Source organism: Teleopsis dalmanni, chromosome 2 (genome assembly GCF_002237135.1).
Source record: "Teleopsis dalmanni isolate 2A chromosome 2, ASM223713v2, whole genome shotgun sequence".
Taxonomy (NCBI): Eukaryota; Metazoa; Arthropoda; class Insecta; order Diptera; family Diopsidae; genus Teleopsis; species Teleopsis dalmanni.
The window spans coordinates 26,988,625-27,007,040 of record NC_051847.1 but is presented as its reverse complement, the minus strand read 5'-3'; the positions used below and the strand labels follow the sequence as shown (position 1 = coordinate 27,007,040).

At 28.7% G+C, this 18,416-nt stretch overlaps 4 protein-coding genes across 7 annotated transcripts in view; 1 reads left to right on the top strand and 3 right to left on the bottom strand.

Annotated features, from left to right (window-relative positions):
* The window catches only part of LOC119678479 (mitochondrial Rho GTPase-like), a 2,333-nt gene extending 736 nt beyond the window's left edge, over positions 1 to 1,597 (bottom strand). Inside the window, exons 1-4 of the mRNA XM_038090333.1 lie at positions 1,316 to 1,597; positions 1,029 to 1,237; positions 820 to 969; positions 1 to 756 (exon numbers count right to left, since the gene is read on the bottom strand). Coding sequence (XP_037946261.1) covers positions 1 to 756; positions 820 to 969; positions 1,029 to 1,237; positions 1,316 to 1,499 — 1,299 coding nt within the window. The 5' untranslated portion in view covers positions 1,500 to 1,597. The remainder of the gene's footprint in view (positions 757 to 819; positions 970 to 1,028; positions 1,238 to 1,315) is intronic.
* Positions 1 to 14,611, bottom strand: part of LOC119678475 (mitochondrial Rho GTPase-like) — a 53,257-nt gene extending 38,646 nt beyond the window's left edge. The window contains exon 1 of the mRNA XM_038090324.1: positions 14,571 to 14,611. The gene's annotated coding sequence lies outside the window, so the exon portion shown is untranslated. The remainder of the gene's footprint in view (positions 1 to 14,570) is intronic.
* Positions 4,744 to 14,657, bottom strand: LOC119678476 (mitochondrial Rho GTPase-like). 4 transcript variants are annotated; one of them, XM_038090327.1, is made up of 8 exons: positions 14,571 to 14,657; positions 13,400 to 13,658; positions 13,115 to 13,326; positions 12,899 to 13,051; positions 11,983 to 12,834; positions 11,564 to 11,913; positions 8,276 to 8,338; positions 4,744 to 5,140 (listed from the first exon to the last, which is right to left on the bottom strand). In XM_038090327.1, the coding sequence occupies exons 2-8, from the start codon at positions 13,596 to 13,598 to the stop codon at positions 5,005 to 5,007; spliced, it is 1,965 nt and encodes a 654-aa protein (XP_037946255.1). In that variant the 5' UTR covers positions 13,599 to 13,658; positions 14,571 to 14,657; the 3' UTR covers positions 4,744 to 5,004. The 4 variants fall into 4 exon arrangements, with proteins under 4 accessions (XP_037946255.1, XP_037946257.1, XP_037946256.1 ...); XM_038090329.1 differs by having other exon boundaries at positions 8,300 to 8,338; XM_038090328.1 differs by lacking the exon at positions 14,571 to 14,657 and adding an exon at positions 14,421 to 14,456.
* Positions 14,658 to 16,352: 1,695 nt separating this feature from the next.
* On the top strand, positions 16,353 to 18,416 carry LOC119683911 (NADPH:adrenodoxin oxidoreductase, mitochondrial-like). Its single transcript, XM_038097798.1, has 5 exons — positions 16,353 to 16,646; positions 16,928 to 17,300; positions 17,361 to 17,532; positions 17,594 to 17,917; positions 17,973 to 18,416. Exons 1-5 carry the CDS (start codon positions 16,390 to 16,392, stop codon positions 18,296 to 18,298), a joined length of 1,452 nt encoding a protein of 483 aa, XP_037953726.1. The 5' UTR covers positions 16,353 to 16,389; the 3' UTR covers positions 18,299 to 18,416.

Below are 18,416 nucleotides of genomic sequence, written 5' to 3'. Positions count from 1 at the left end.
TGTCTTACCAGCACCCCTTGACCCTATAACATGACACGTATAGACAGTTCGAAAGCTTTGCCGTCTTAGGATATTAGGGTTCTCATGTATTACTAGTATTCCTGACACAAGCTTACAATTTTCATGTACAATAAAACCTAAATATGCTAAGTACTCTAATGTTTTTCTAAAATCTATAAAAGTGAGAAGTGCCCAACGTGACATCCAGCCACGCAACGTTACTAAACCCTGCTCGTTAGTTGGGCATGATTTTTTAATATCACTTAAAAATGACCAAGGAGGGGTAGGGCATATGCTAAATAGTTTTCTATGCTCTTCTTCCGATAACGCGCCATCCTTATCGCGATCATATCTTCCAAATAAACCTGTCAGAAACTGTTCTCCTTTCTCTGAAAGTTCTGTGTTACTACCCGGTGGTATCTTCAAAACGGGATGTGAATATTCCTTACGAATTTCAAGTTGCTCATTGTAACCAAATCGACGTAACACAGCCCATGTAGTCTCAACTCGACCACTTTCTATGAATAGACAATGCATAAATAAGAATCCATCGCATGTAATCGAATCATTGGAGATCCCATTGCTTATTTTCTGTTTAATTAGCGTTTTAACCTTATTTAAAGCAATTTGTTGTAAAGGTGAGCCGAAACAGTATTCTTGGAAAAAGTTAATTTCATAATCATCTAAGAGATTGTCACCATCAATGTCACAAATTTCGAATATTCGTCTCAAAGCCCTTCCACATGCTGGTGTCAACTAAAAAATCATATAAATGAATATTGAATAATTAAATACTGGATAATGCAACTAATATACAACCTGTTGGTCTATAGTATATAGTGGTGTTGTTGGATTCAAAACTGCCTTTTGGGCGAAATAAAACAATTGTGCGACATTTTGTAACGTCTTTGCTGAACATTCGACAATACCCTCGATTTCCGGAAAATTCTCCATTATTTGCGCAACTTCCTATGATAACAGTTAACAATTTTTCTATATAATTTTATTTCACAAAATTCTTAACATACTTCAATTGTTGAATATTCCACTGTATCTGCTTTGTTGCCCGCTAAAATGATCGGCTTATATGTTTCTTCTGTTTCCACGGCACTTCGTAATAAATTCAACCAGTTCTGTATTCTTGATACAGAGTCCGATGCATTCATTGCATACACAATACAAATAACTTGAGCTTCCTTAATCTCTGAATAAAGTTCATCCCCACTCATCGTGTCACCTGTTAACATTTATTAATACAAAAAATATATATCGATGATAGGTACTGGTTTTAACTGTGAACAACTTTTACACTTACTGGAATAGTCAAAAATATGCGTGGGACCTATTTTTCGGATTCCACATGCTGGAATAATTATTTCAGGTGCACTACATGGCATATCTTCAGTAAATTCTTCGTTAACTAGTGATAATACCAATGATGTTTTTCCCACTTCCGAGTCTCCAACCACCAAAATTCGAATAGAATCATTTTTTGACATTATTTCGAAAGTGAAAATGAAAACTAAGCCGAAAAGTCTGTTCCTGTAAATTTTGAGTTTTTTTTGTTTTTGTTTAAAAACAAAAATATAAATTATTTTATAATTTAGCAAATATATTTTTTATTATTTTATAATACTACTAATTTGATTAATATGCAAGCATATTTAAAAAAAATGACTTTTAATTCGTTGATGTATTGTTAATTTTAAAAATAAACATAATTAAATTGAGTATTAAACTCTATATGAAGAGACACCAGAACATCTGTTGTATTTATGTTTAGGCTTGTTTAGAATCAGGGGTTAACTATTGGCTGCCCCACTCTTCAACACATTCGGCGATATTTCCAGCATTAGCGTTGGCCAGATTTTCGCATTTATCAATGTTTCCGGCTAACATGAGCATTCACCCTGCCACCATTACAACATCTGTTGTATTTATGTTTAGGCTTATTTAGAATCAGGGGTTAACTATTGGCTGCCCAACTCTTCAACACACTCGGCAATATTTCCAGCATTAGCGTTGACCAGATTCTCGCATTTATCAATGTTTCCGGCTAACATGAGCATTCAGCTATCCACCATTACAAGAATCAAAAAGGGTTTTTTAGCTAATTAAGGAGGACTCGTGCCTCCTTCCACTTCACTTCACTTCCCCTAGCCTAACACTATATGAAAGCAAAGCTACAATTTCAAATCATATTTGAACATCATATTATAAGTAATCCTTGTACCTCCACATTAGTTATTGAACACTTAACCATTTTCCGCAAAAATCTTTAGATATGTGTTTGATTAGACACATAGGAACTGAATCTTTTGCAGTTTCTACTAAGAGGAAAATTTCAAACATCTTATTTTTTATTATTGCAAATTGAACCTTACTCTGTTGTGTCTACAGTTTCAAAATCAACTACTCTTCATTTGCATAACCATCCATATCGATAAGTCGTATTTTGTGGAGCTTTTCGTCCTAAAGCGGCTCTCTCATCATATTCACATTTTCACCCTTAGTGGCGTCAAGCCAGTGGATGTCAATCATCTACTACATCTAACACAAAAAGAAACCCTTTCATGCGCTATTGTACATTACAATAGACAAACTATTGAAGAGAAGTGACTATGCTGAATTGGTATGGTTAGGATAAGAGTATTAGTCCTACTATAGCTTCTAATGTGGTAGTAGAGCAAGTTGCCATGATCACAGTAATACTTAAGTGGACTAATTTATGTGAATTTTTCGAGCTTTTTTTTTAAAGGTAGTGCATTTTACCGTTTCAAATTATCGGTGGTATTTTGTAAATTTTCCTGATCATTTTTGTGTATTAATAACATTATCACATAATTCTCTGAAGCTATAATAATATGTATATCAGATAGATAATAAAGAAGTGGCGACTCCCACAGAACAGAACCGTAACGAACAGAAAATACACAGCTTTTCGAATGATGGCAAGGTATTATTAATATACACCATAAAACTTTTAGAATAAAATTTTAGAAAGTTCGTAATATCATGTTTCTACTGCTGCCAAAATAATTACTTATGTTATTGTAATTAAGATTTGGTCATTTACATTGGCATGAGCTGATTTATGCATGTAAAATAGCTTGCTTGTTTACATTTTACATATAAAGCACATGACAAATATATCAAATTTTTGTAATTTTTCGTCTTAAATAAATTGATTTATTTATAATGATCTCATTCATATGAAAGCTCTTATTAGCGGCCTTAATGAGGAAAGCTGCCTAAATGAGACCAGTGGAAACATGGTATAAAACTGTACCGGTTATTAAAAGTTATAAAAAAATTATATAAATATAAATATATTAAAGTAAGTTATATTCAAACTTAAAATATGCGATGGTTTGCTATAACATAATTTATAACGATATCTATTTTTGGGCTGTTTTTTTAACTTCATATAAAATCGTTTATTTTGTAACTACTAAATAGTACGAGTCTCTTTTCGGAACACGTCTATTTGACAACAGATTTAAGTAAATATAACTGTTTTGAACAACTTTTTCCTCTACGCTCTATGTGACTATTGTTAAATTTCGAGACTAAAAGTTTAAGACTATTACATTAAGGTTGTCAAATACACACCATTTTGCCATTTACCAAGAACGGGTTTGGATTTTTATGGACGTATCACCACAACCAATATGTAGAAATATATCTGGTTTATAGAAATTTATTGTTCATGAGTACTTCATGATTATTATTTTTATTATAGAGAGTCCAATTCTAAGCTTTTAAAGAATTTTGTGACAACTGTGGGCCGTATTTTAGTTAGTATATGTTTAGGGCTCAAAATTCCACTGCCTAGATAGTCTGCGTCTGGCCTTCGGTTGGGCAGGCGACATTTTCTGTGGTTTCCTGTTGCTCTTGACAAAGTCGACAGGAATCGTTTTCTTGCCGATTAATCTTTTTCAGGTGGTATCGCAATCTACTATGGCGTGTTAGCAGTTCCATGTAGAGTTTGACATCCGTTCTGCTTAAGTTTGGAACACCTTCAGCCTTTATATGTTCAGGGATAAAAAGCCGTTTTGACTACCGCATAACTTTTTGGACTCTCCAAAAGTCAGTTCGGTTTTGTTTTTCCCTTTCGCGTACTAGGCTGGTTTTAAAACTGTTGTTAACACCTCAAAAGAGTTTTGGGCCTATGAAAGGTGTTTTTGGTCTCTTTTTGAATAGAACATCCCTCAGTGATCTTCATGTCTCAAGATATACAATATGTTTGCTTAATAAAATCAACGAAATAACTATATGCACGTGAAAAATTTATAATTTAGTTTTTAATTTTGCTTTTTATAATTAAAAAAAAATAAAAAATTGCTCGGATGATATTTTTTAAAAATCTATTTAAATAGTCTTTAGTAAATAAATAAAATAAGTTACTTGAAATTTATACAAAAAAGAAAATATAAATTTTATATGTAAAAAAAAACAATTTGTTTTTAAAAAGTTGCGTATTTTCAAAATATATTTCTATACAATATACAGAATATTTAGAACTGTCTGTACCAATTTGAAGTTGGAAGAATTTCATACAATTACAACTTATATTAAACATACACATATTTAAATATATATTATCATTTATGTCCTTAACTTTTAATGGGAGCTAGGATATTACACATTTTCATATAATAAAATATTAAAAAAAATTTTTATTGCTTTTGTGTGTTCTTAAGTGTTTAAATAATTTAATTTCAATTTCATAATACGAGTATATAAAATGAACAAAATACATCAGTGTTATTTTTATAGTTTAGCCTATGTACAATTTTGGTATTGATTATATTGACAAGTTAAAAAATATACACTAATCATAGAATATATTAAAAAAATATATGCATATTAAATATATATTTTACAAGAAAATTTTCTTAATAATCATTTCAGATTTAAGCATTATAAAAACGAAACTCAGGTTTTGGTTTTCTGGTCACTCGATTTGAAAGTAGCAATGATGACAAAAACGATCCAAAAATACTAACGTCCATGTGAGCTGCTAGCATTCAGCGCTTTTAAGACAAAAAAGCCAATTATAGTAGCGGCAGCAACACCTATCCCAGCCTTCCACCACAGCGCTTGACCTGGATTTAAAGGCCCAAATTGCCTCAAATGGCTAGAGATTTGAATTATAGAAATAAATTGTAATTATTAGATTTATTTATTTAAAAAGAGAATAAATAAAAAAATAATTATTAAATACCGTGCAAAAACTATAAAATATGAAAAATTAAATAGAAATGAATTTGCAATTATAATAAATAGAAGTAAAGATAATATGTGGTTATTGGAATAGAAATTTGAAAGCCTCGTATTGCAGTGTTAATAACTGCACTTCGATATATAAAATATATATCGTATATCTTTATATATTTTTAGTAACATCTATAATAATATAATACAATCGTAATAATATTTTAGATAATTATGAGCCAGAGAAAAAGCTTAATATTACTAAAATAATTAATGTTAGTCTTTATAAATCACTGAATAGAAAATTGAAAGATATTTAAATCTTGATTTTTTTTAATTAAAGTTTTAATTACTTTGTATTATTTATTTGACATTTGACAGAAAAAAAGTTATAAAAATTAAAGTTTTGGGCAGTCATGGAACCTTCAGCAAGATTAAGGAAAGGATATCAACTCATATCCATATTTGTATAAAAACATTAAAAAAAACAAAGTTTACAAATTATATTTTCCAACCTTATATAGCATAGTATGTGTTATATACTGAGATCCTTGAGTTGAGCTACTATAGCTCTATTTGTATTCTTACAGATATTTTATTTTATTAATTTATTTAGATTATCTTAAAGTTAATTGTTTTTAAATACTAATTTATATTTACCAAGGCTTATGTGATCATTTTAAAAATATATTTAAATTAAAACGATTAATTATTATTCAATTTAAACAAATTAAATATATATAAAAATTAAAACAATTAATATATTAATATTTAAATAAGAAAATTAAAATTATATAAGTGAAACTATTTTTAACTAAATAAATTTTTTGATTATTACCCGACTTAAATCATTTATTTAATTAATTTAACGAAAAAATTTAAAAATATATAAAAGCCTTAAGCCATATAAATTTTTATTTATATATATTATTTACTTATGTTTGTAATTTATTTATATATATAATTTATTTATAAAGTATATAACTTATTTATATAAATTTTTTTTCAACTGGTTAAATTTTAAATTATAATAATTTATTGTTTTTTATAGTAATTTTCATATCGAATTTTTTAACTTTTGAATCCACAAAGGATTAATTAATAGTTTATAATAATATTATAATATTGTTATATAAAAATATATAATAATATATATATATATAATAAAACACATAAGCTTATGTAGATTAATTTTTAATTATAATTGAAATTTATATAAAAGTTTTTATTGTTGATATTATTAAGTCTTTGGTTTGTTTCAAATTTGCTTGTGACTTATAGCCTATAAATAAAATATCCGGATAATTCAAACCAATAAAGATTTCCAAAGATCACTGATGACGGATATTTGGCAATATCGAACACTGCTATATGACTAGCGCAAAAAATAACGATAACTGAATGAGGATTTCTCTATTTTTTTATTCGAAATATATTCGAAAAAATGCACTTAAATAAAAAGTGTTCTTTTTAATTGAATTACGTCACTTTTATAGATTCTTTATGATGGACGTACAATTTCTATTAATGTTATTATAAATAATAATGTTATTATTAATATTATAATTAATTTATAATTGAATAATAAATAATTTAGTATTATTATTTACTTATTATTTTTAATTAATTAATTATTTTAAATTCTTTATCAAAACAATAACTAATAAATATTATCCTTTAAACTTGTATTACTTTAACTACTGTTTATATATAATATATTGTTGTTACATTTATATTATTATTTTAATTCATGGACTATTTATAATATTATAATTTAACATAATTAAGTATTTTATATTATAATATAATATTAGGCAATACCGTAATATAATAATACAAAATAAAATAAATTTTTTTATAATATATGATTATTATGTTCTAATTTTTGTGGAATAATTATATTATAATACAATATTCTTAAGCATACTATAATAAATTAAAAAAAAACTTTAACCTTTATTTATCTTTATAAGATTTAATTTATATAATATTAATTAAATATAATAAAGTTTTTATATTCTTCGTTAAATTAAGTTAAGGTTTAGAATATTTAATTACTGTATTGTTATTTTGTATTATTTTTAACATTATCATAATAAAATATTGACCATTATAAAAATTAATTAATATCAAACTTTTATTATATTTCTTCGTTAAATTAGATCGGGTTAGATTATAAACGCTATTTTAAGGATCGACTTGGACTTATCGACCCATTGTGTTGACTATTGTACAAAACACAAAGAACTTTAAACGATTTGGAAATTTTAACAAAGTTTGAGATACACTCCAAGAAAAGGTCTTGTAGCTGACTGACTAAGGTACACCCAGTTTTACGGTGTACACTTAAGTTAAATGGTCCTTAGAGTTTGATATTTAGCATAAAAGAATCAAAAAACATTTAAACGTAAGTAACTTTAGTCTTATCCTATAGAAAGAAGTACTTAGTATCTTTTAATTAGATATCAGTTATATTCTCTTTAACTTATGCCTAAATAATCCACACATTATAAGGTTGCACAAAAAAATTATTAAAAAATTATAGTAAATAAAATTATAATTATAAAAGAATAATTAATATAATTATAAAAAAATTATAATTATAAATAACTAATCATTGTAATTATAATATTAAAAACTATAAAATCAAGACCATGCCATGATATATATCACATGTATATAGTTCTTATAAACATACAATAATATTGAAGTAGAAATGCAATTATGTTATCGTGAAACATCTCACCTTTTTCGCTTGTTAAACATGTCAATTAAACTATATGGATAATATAAAATATATAATGTATATATGAAATAGTGTTACACTACATCGAGAACATACATGTTGAAGACTAAAGCTTGAAAACAAAAACTGAATATACCAAAACAATATTACAACAAAGAAAAAAAAACAGATTTAATTTGCTTTTGGATGCAATATGTCAACTCAATTTGCATTTCGAAAATAAAAAAAAATATATATATAGAGAATAAATTGATATTTGTTATTAGTTAAATTTTGTATAGTTTTGTTTGGTATTAATCAAATTGAACTTACGCTGATTCCCACAGCTGTACCAACCTGTGCTTATAAAATAATATCCAAGCATCTTGAAAACGTCTGCGTTTCAGCGCGGAATACACACCACCACAGCAAAAAATTTAATAAAAAAATTAATATGAAAATAATATGTTTCAATTTTAAAAATATTATTAAGTGCAGTTTACTCTTTTTTGCTTTGATAAATTATTTACAATTAAAGTGAACAAAAGTGTGTTCCCCAAATGTCAACAGTATGAAAATTATCATTCTAAAAGCATATAAGTATGAATGAATGTCCAATTATGATCAGTGAAAAATATTTCAGTTCTTGAGAAAAACTATATATTCCCCAGTAGATAGTGAGTTTATAAAATATTCAAATACTAGCTTACCTCTTATATAAAATATACTGCTGTACTTTTTATATAAGCACATAAGCAATTTATGCACAAGTCTTTTAGAAAACCATGTTGATTAAGTTAATCAATGTTCTCAATAAGTAATTTTAATATAATTAATATTAGGTATATAATTAATAGTTAGGTATCCAAGGCAATGACTTGGCAGACAAACTCGCAAGAAGAGGCAAGGCTTCAATAATGATAGTTCCAGAACCCTCCTACGATCTCTAGGCAAAGGAACTCTATACATTCTTTTGAACGGCACAAAGGAATACGAAAGAGAACAAATATATTGGAAAAATCTACCATGACTATCACAACCTAAAATGCTTTTAGGGACTTACGTTGTAAGTAAGGAATGTAAAACATTCCAGGATTGCATAGAATAAAGAATAACCTAATTATTATTACGGGATTACTAACCGGTCACTGTATATTGAAAAATCACCTAACAAAGGAATCCAATCCAACTCAGAATGCAGATACTGTAGAGAAGAGAGAGAAATCGCTTACCATGTGCTAGGGGAGTGCGCGGCACTGACGCACAAGCGGAATAAACACCTTGGTATTTCCAAGGGTATTTCTTGGAACATAAGAATTCAAATCTAAAAAACAAAGGCCCTATACTGTCTTTATTTAAAAAAATCAGATTTGAAGAAACATTCTTATCCGACTAAAAGGTACAATAGATCTTTTAGGTCGCAGTGTACTGACCTTTTTTCTATAATAAGAAATGAAGTAGGTAGATAGATGAATATTAAGATAAATTTTTAATTATCTAATAAAAAAATGTGTCAACCAGAAATTAATCAAACTTTTAATAGATATAGGTTACACAACAATATAGTAGATAATACAAGGAATCTGATATACAGAAAATGTTATTTAAATATTTAAGGAAAGATTAACATTAATTAGAAATATTAATTAAAATAACTTCATTTTAAAGATACATTGTTAAAAACAAGGGCATATTTTATTTAGCAATCTTCACATATAAGCTACAGTTATAGTCTTCACCTTTAAGTATATTTATGTGTCCATAGAGAAAAAAAAAAATATTTTGCTTATAACACTTCAAGTCTTCTATCCTTTTTGCTTGGAGAAACTCAAGTTAGTGTCTAAAGCACTTTTAGTCAATAGTGTCTGTGACCATTTGGGTTATTCACTCTAACCATTGAATTATGATAATGAGTTATTTAAGTGATTTACAGAAGTCCAACATATCTTCTTGACAGAATATAGATTGAATTTTTTTAAGAGAGGTGCAGTTCTAAATTAAGGTTAGCATCCACAGAATCCGAGCTCTGTTCTTGATGTTGTTTTGCACAAGCATTTGTGTATATCTTCATTTCTGAAGATGAAAAATTGTGGTGAAAAATTTAATTCTAAATATCGTTAACTTAGAGCATGATAAAGCTTTAAGAAAAACTAGAAAATAAGGCATTGTTATTGAGATTCGTATATAATGCGGATTTTTTTTACACTGACAATCTAACTCAAGTTGGAAATTTGCTTTTACATATTAGTAAACATCTATCTCAGTTATCAATGAATATATAATTAGTTACTTTAAAAAATCTAACAAATTTGTTAATCACTTCTTCATAAAGTAAAATTTTCAAGTACTTAAATACTAAATCTCCAATTGATATGATTGTATTGGTATTTTGAGACAACAGATTTTGGCCTGGCGTAAAGTAGATTTTATATACCCAAAAAATATGTCACTAGTTATTGTTGTTGTTATTACTCATACATATATATATATAAATATATGGCAGGCACCACTACTTCACATATCTAGAAAACATATCAGTACCTAGCTATTATTATTATTGTATCTAGTATAGGTCTGTTTAGCAGTGTGATTGAATGAAAGTAGAATAGAAAGGGTTTGTGATATAAGAGGGATGGGCTGCAGGTAGATCTTAATAAAAATTAGAGTGGGTAGAGATGAACCAATCTGGGTGCTTCAATAGCCATTCATCCGATACGCGGACTAAGTTCACCACTCCCAACAGGGACTATATACTTGGTGTGTTTTATTTATTTTTTCATTAATAGTTTCAAATTGTGAAATATCGTATTTTTTCTATTTCAACAATATTCTTTTGAAATTATAATTAACATTTTGGCAGTAAAATATATGATAGGTTAGGTTGGAGGGTATGCCTGCGACAAACAAGGACAAGAGGTAGATCTTCTTCGACAACCTCCTTTGTATTTGTTGCATTACCTTAGAACTATTGTTTTAAAACTATACCCATTCATAGTAATTTAGTTATCCTATGTGCAGAGGATTAAATATATATTTTACTTCATATGAATAGCAACAAATTATTTATATTTACAATAGTAAATTCTAAGCTGTTCCACATATATATGTTTTTAACAGATAGACGCTCTGCTTGACAAGATAAGAATACTTTATCAATCATTTAGTAATTCCTAACTAGTTTATCGAAATATGTATATGGAATGTTATAGCAACTAAATGATGAAATTTTTTATAGTATATATATATATATAAATAAACACCATATCTAATACATTATAAAAACATAATTTAACTAATTTTAAAATTACATTTGTTAAAAACTTGTTCATTCACAACAAATAACTTTAATTAATTATATGAATTGGAAAACATGCAGAATACAAGGACACAAAATTCCAGCAAATCTTCAGAGAGCTTCTTTTTTCAATTCAATAAAGCATCAATAAAATAAATTCAAAGTTTGTTTTAGTATTTACAGTGTAAATCAAACGATCTTTAAATTCATTTTATTTCAATTTGCATGTTTTAATTTACAAGATTTATTTGCTCTTAAAGAGGATTTGAATCCGGACCAATAACTAAATTAAATTTAAAATTTTTTTAATTAATTTTTATACATACGGAAACGCTGCCATTGTTGCTAATTTAGTATACATCTCCTTCTTATTACTTTTAAGACTGAACAAATGTGGTGGCAGAAGTTTATACTTTTGACAAAATTCGGCTGGTTGTAGTAAATAATCTTGTCGATGTTCATCTAAATCTGATTTTGTGCCAACAACCATAACTGGAATTTTGCTTTCAGCGTAATACTTAATGTATATGCGAGCAATATATTCAAATGAACGTGGATTTGATGAATCATATACTAGACAGGCAACATCACAGTTCACCTCTTGAGGTTGTAAAGGATCTAGCGGATTATTAACAACAATTTCGCGTAAAATTAAATGTTTTTCTTGACCGTAAACCTGAAATTATATTTTTTTTAAAAATAGGTAAACATAATTTAAACATACAATATAGTGCATATGACATACCTGCACGGAGTTCACACAATGTACGACATTCGTTCTGAATTCTTTATTAATTAAACTATTCATATTTTCTATTAGAAATGCACGACATAAGCCTGTTTTACCAGCACCTTTTGGTCCTATAACATGGCACATATACACAGATCGACTACTTTGCCGCTTTGCTAAGTCAATACGTCTTTCTCGCGTTACATGTATTGCTGCCACTTGACTATCATTTTCATGTACATTAAAACCTAAATGCGCTAAGTACTCCAGTGTTTTGACAACATCTATAAGAGTCATAAGTGTCCAACGGCACAGCCAACCATGTAGCGTAACGTAACCCTTTTCATTTGTTGGGCATGATTTTTTAATATCTGTTGAAAATGACCAAGGCGGTGTAGGGCATATACTAAATAATGTTCGATGCTCCTCTTGTGATAGCGCACCATCATTATCACGATCATATCTTTCAAATAAACCTATCAGAAACTGTTGTCCTCTGTGCGAAAGTTCTGTGCTACTACCCGGTGGTATTTTCACTGTGGGTCGTAAATATTCATTACACATTTCAAGTTGCTCATTATAGCCAAATCGACGTAACACAGCCCAAGTAGTTTCGTTGCGACCACGTTGTATAAATAAGCAATGCAAAAATAAAAATCCTTTTAACGTAACTGCATCGTTGTAAATACCGTCTGGTGAATTCTTTTGTATAACAGATTTGACCTCGTCCAGAATTTGTGGTTGCAAAGGTGTGTTAAAACAGCGACGTTGGAAAAGATTAAGTTCATAATCATTTAACAGATTATCACCATCAATATCGCAGATTTTAAATATGCGTACGAGTGCTTTTTTACATGCAGGTGTTAACTAAAAATATATAAAAACTATGTTTAAAGTATACTAAAATAGATTTTATTTAATGTTAACTTACATCTTGTTCTTCCATTAAATATAGTGGTGAGGTCGGGTGTAAAACAGCTTTTTGTGCATAATAAAACATTTCCGAAATATTTTGTAATGTCTTTGCTGAACATTCAACAACACTTTCTACTTCTGGAAAATCCTCCATTATTGTTAGAACACTCTGCGGTAACAAGAAAATTTTAATACACATTTGGTTTGATTCTTACTAATTAAATTCACGTACATCAATGGTTGAGTATTCTACAAGATCTGCTTTATTGCCAACTAACACGACCGGTTTTTGTGGTTGATCTGCTTCAACAGCATTTCGCACAAGTGGTAGCCAGTGTTCCTTGATGCGGTCCATTGATTCGTCATCGTTCACCGCATAGACAATGCACACAACATGGCATTTGTTGATTTCTTCATTTAAGACTTGCTCACTTTGCTCAATGCCTGCACAAGAAAAAAGATTATTTTTATTAAAACTGGTTCACTTGAGTTTAATTATACACCAATCTGTACTTACTAGAATAATCCACAATATTTGTGGGTATTTGCTCTGGTGTTACATTTGCTGGTATGGTTATTTCTTCAGCTTTTGGGGGTACATCCTCTGGAAATTCTTCACTAACTAAAGATAGTATCAATGAAGTCTTACCAACTCCTTGATCACCCACCAGCAAAATTCTAACACTTTTGCGCGTCGCAGCACTTGGTTGAACCATCGTTCGGCTTATGCCATATATTCGAACCTTTCAGAAAAATATGCCACTGTACAGAGTCAACTGAAAACAATGTGAAAATTTATATTATTTGATATACTTGAATTTTATTTTATTTTGTTGAAAAAACTTGACAGTTTAAAAGAAAGAAAATTTTTCTGTGCCAATAAATGCGAGCACTAAGTGCAAAACTCTTTATCAAATTCTTAGATTGGCAGGTAGTTTGATAAGAAAGAGGAGAAATAATGTGTATGCGGAGACCTGAATAATACAAGAACCGGTATTAAGTAAAAAGTAAATAAAAATACATCAAAAATAAATACGATAGTGACACAAATATATAAGAAATAAAAGCGGAATGGTTCCCTTTGTTAAATTATTATGTTTGGGTAAATGTGTGCGAAATTTAAATTGATTTATTTTTGTCGCGTTGCCCTGTCTGGGCTTTAGTAAAATCAATAATAATCACTTCAATTTATTAAGTCTATGACTACTTATGACTACAGTGAATAAATATATATAGTAATTACTTATAAAAAATTTAGTGTTAACTACTGCTTATATGACAGACAGATTTTATAATTATGTATTAATTAAAATAATTATTTTTTTTATCATACACTCGATTGATATGCTAAGTGCTTTTTTACAAGGCATAAGTCCAAGCTAATTACATATGCAGTGGCTTGTACATTAACTTTGCAGGAGGTGTCTATTGCAAAAGATGACGCCACACCAATATATTTTTTATCACAAATTAAAATTTTCCAGGGGTGCTTATTTTCTATTTGCACATAAATATTAGATAATAAATTATTCACACACATTTTAATTAATATTGATTATATTCATTGTTGTTGCTGCTCGTTGTAAAATTTTGTTTTTAAATTTAGCGAAAAATATTTGCAAAAATAATTTTTGTGTACGTTTATGTATTACATAAATTACTTCTTACTTCAGTCAAAATAAACGAACCTTTTTATTCCTAATCAGAAAAAATTCTGGCAATTGCGAGGAGCTCTCCTTCGCAGCTACTGTCAAAGTAAACGTGCAGAGCGCACTGTTGTATTTTTATGTAGCAAAAAACAATACACGCAAATAAGCAATTTTATATAACATAACAAAAGATCTGTTCGAAAAAGTAAAATAAAGTGAAAGCACTGGAAAAAGTGTCTTTTATAGAATAAGTCTTAACAATCTTTTGATGGAAAAATTAATGTCCAGCCACCAAATACTGCGTCAACGACGTCACAAGTACGACAAGAATGTTAAAAGTAATTAAGCCAATAAAAATACAATACTATGCCTTTTCTTTTGTAAGCATATCACAAAAGAATAAATAAAATAAGCACTACTTTCGATAGCAACTCTGGACAAAATGAAAATTTTGTTAAGTTATATATGCAAAACAAGTAATAAAATTTTGAAAATGAATAATAATTCTTTGCAATTATTGGTTAGTATATATTTTTTTGCATGATTGTGAATAAATTATGAATTTTCATGCCTTTGAACAGTATAATAATAAATAGAAAAAGTAACGTATTTGTTACGAACAATGACGATACGAAATAATTCGTTGACTGTTAACTGGAAATTTCGTATGTACTACCAACAACCGTTCACAATAGACAAATTTTCAGTCTTGGTAATCAAGGAATATGAGCTGCTTATTCGTTAAGCGGTTTCGAAAAGGTTGGACTATATAAGCCAGCAATATTGTTTCATATGTTACAAAAGAAAGGCCTATTATAATTGATTCAATTTAATATTAATTTTAATATTAATAAATGCGCCAATATTCCAGAATGTTCAGACTTTCTTTCTGTGAAGGTATAAAATGGTCCACCGTATTGAGTCAATACTATTGACTAATGGTGCACCAACAACACACACTTCTCAACCATCCACGGTGAATGGCGCTTTTTGTTATCACTCTTATCAATTAAAATTAGATTTAAGAAATATATATATAATAAAACCTAATAATTTCAACAATTTCAACTATTAAGCATATTACATTTTGTATAAAAATAAATAATTAATATAAATTGAAATTGAAAATGAGTAAGGAATTTAAAAGAATAGTAAAAATGTTGGAATTTTCGAAATAAACATCAAAAAATTTCTTTTTTCCCAATTTTCAAATTTATGAAATATTTGAATTTGGTTTGACTTTTTGTTGCATATGATTTTTGACATATAATTGTATTATTCGTTGAAATTTTCAATTGTTTGTACTTTACTTGTGTTTTACTCGAGTTTTACTATGAGTAGCTGGTAGAACAGACCTTTTATTTTAATTAATTGAATTTTTGGTTGACCATACAGCTGTTTCGAGTATTACCAAATACCCATTATCAGTGGTCTTGTAATTATTTCTTGTATTTAATTATTTGTAAATAATTTTTTTGAACTTGTAACCTGCCAAGTTTGAAGCTAGAGTCACCAACTGTTTCAAAACCGTACTTGACTTTTATGTTCGCATTTTTTTCTGAAGAATTAATTTGCTGTAAAAGTTTATTAACAAATTCACTTGCTGTTTTATATTATAATAAAATCATAAACCAGCTGTAGAGTAAATAAATTAATGAAATTAAATTAATCAAATTAATCAAATATTTAAAATTTTACTAATAGTATTTAATAACATCCCTGTTGTTGCGTTTGCACTTGTACATAATTCTAATAAGAAATATGAGAGAATCAGCTGTTTAACAGATTTTGTATGTTTATATGGGAGTAACGTTTTGTTTGGAGAAAGTAGTTTAACTTTGGATACGCTTAAGAGAATATGTTTATGTTAACAAATAGACTAATAAAATATAAGTGTACTAATTTATGTACAAAATTACTAATAAGTAATTTGAATACAAATAATCAAAATAGACAAATTGATCAAATCATTACTCGATCAAAACATACAAAACGTATTTGCATAGTCGGTGCTGGAGCTGCCGGTTTTTATTCGGCGCAGTATATTTTAAAGCAATTGGATAATTGTGTCGTGGATATAATAGAAAAATTACCAATACCATTTGGTTTAGTGCGGTTTGTTTTTATTAAAATTATAGTTATAATATAATGTATTATTAACATAAATTAATTACTAAATAGTGATTGTATTGAACGTATTCAAGAGACTAATTTCGCTTTTAATTTTATAGGAAATAATATATTAAAAATTCAGTATTGTATATTAATTATTTCATCACTTTTTTTATTTACTTTTTCCTAACATAAAAATCGTCAGTCATGCGTTAGTCGTAATAACAATAGTTGTTATCTGCTCAATTATCAATACTTAAATTTACAAAATCATTTACTTTTAGTTACGGCGTTGCCCCCGATCATCCAGAAGTAAAAAATGTGATAAACACGTTCACCAAAACCGCAACTCACGATCGTTTTCGTTACTTTGGGAATGTAGCACTGGGAAAAGACGTAACTCTAGAGGAGTTACGTGAAAATTATCATGCAGTGCTCTTAACTTATGGAGCAGATGAGGATCGTTTCCTAAACATACCTAATGAAGATCAATCAAATGTTATATCAGCACGTAAATTTGTTGCATGGTATAATGGTTTACCAGGAGCGGAAAATTTAAATCCGGATTTAAGTGGACAAGATGTTACCATTGTGGGACAAGGCAATGTGGCCGTAGACGTAGCACGCATGTTGTTAAGTCCTATCGATGTCTTAAAAGTAATTATATTAATATTAAAGTAATTGACATATGAATTAATAACATATATCACACTTTAGGAAACTGATACAACCGATTACGCTTTAGAAGCGCTGTCACGCAGTAAAGTTGAACGTGTTTACTTGGTAGGTAGACGTGGACCCTTACAGGCGGCATTTACTATAAAAGAGTTGCGTGAGATGCTGAAATTGCCAAATGTGCAAACAATTTGGAGATCAAATGATTTCAATGGTACGTTAATTATGCGCATACAAAGCAATTTCAGTGCAAGTTTTGAATTCTGATAACGCAGATGTAACTTCACAACTTCCCAATTTGCAAAGACCACGAAAGCGTCTTACCGAGCTTATGCTTAAAAGTTTAAGTGAACAAAGCGCTACACCGGTGAAAGGCCACAAGCAATTCTTACCCATTTTTTGGCGTGCTCCAAAGAATATAATTGACAAGGAAATAGAATTTTATGTCACGAAATTGCAGGATAATGCCGCAGTAGCGACAAGCGATACAGAACGTTTTCCTGCTGATTTGGTGCTACGTAGTATCGGTTATAAATCCATTTGCGTAGATAATAGTATATGCTTTGATGATAGTCGTGGTCATGTTTATAATGAAAATGGTGATGTTATGGTTTTAATATAAAAATTTACTTATTAATCTTTACATTTTTGTAGGTCGCGTTTATAAGAATTCGAAAGAGAAATCGATTGATAAAGGACTTTATGTTGCCGGTTGGTTGGGCACTGGCCCTACTGGTGTCATTTTAACAACTATGAATGGTGCTTTTTCTGTTGCCAAAACTATTTGTGATGACATTTCAAGCAATAAGATTGACACCAATACAGCCAAAAATGGTATTGCTATAAGCGATAAACCAGTGGTCACTTGGGACGGCTGGGCGCGAATAGATAAATATGAAACTGAAGCAGGAAAAGCGAAAGGAAAACCTAGAGAAAAAATTATTGATGTAAAAGCAATGTTAGAAATTGCAGGAATATAGTTTTTTGTATTTATTTTTTATTATTTAATAATTTAATTTTCCATAGGTAAATTTTTTGTGTTGTTTAATGGTAGCTTAATAAATTAAATATTTTGATAAAGTATTAAATTAATTATTT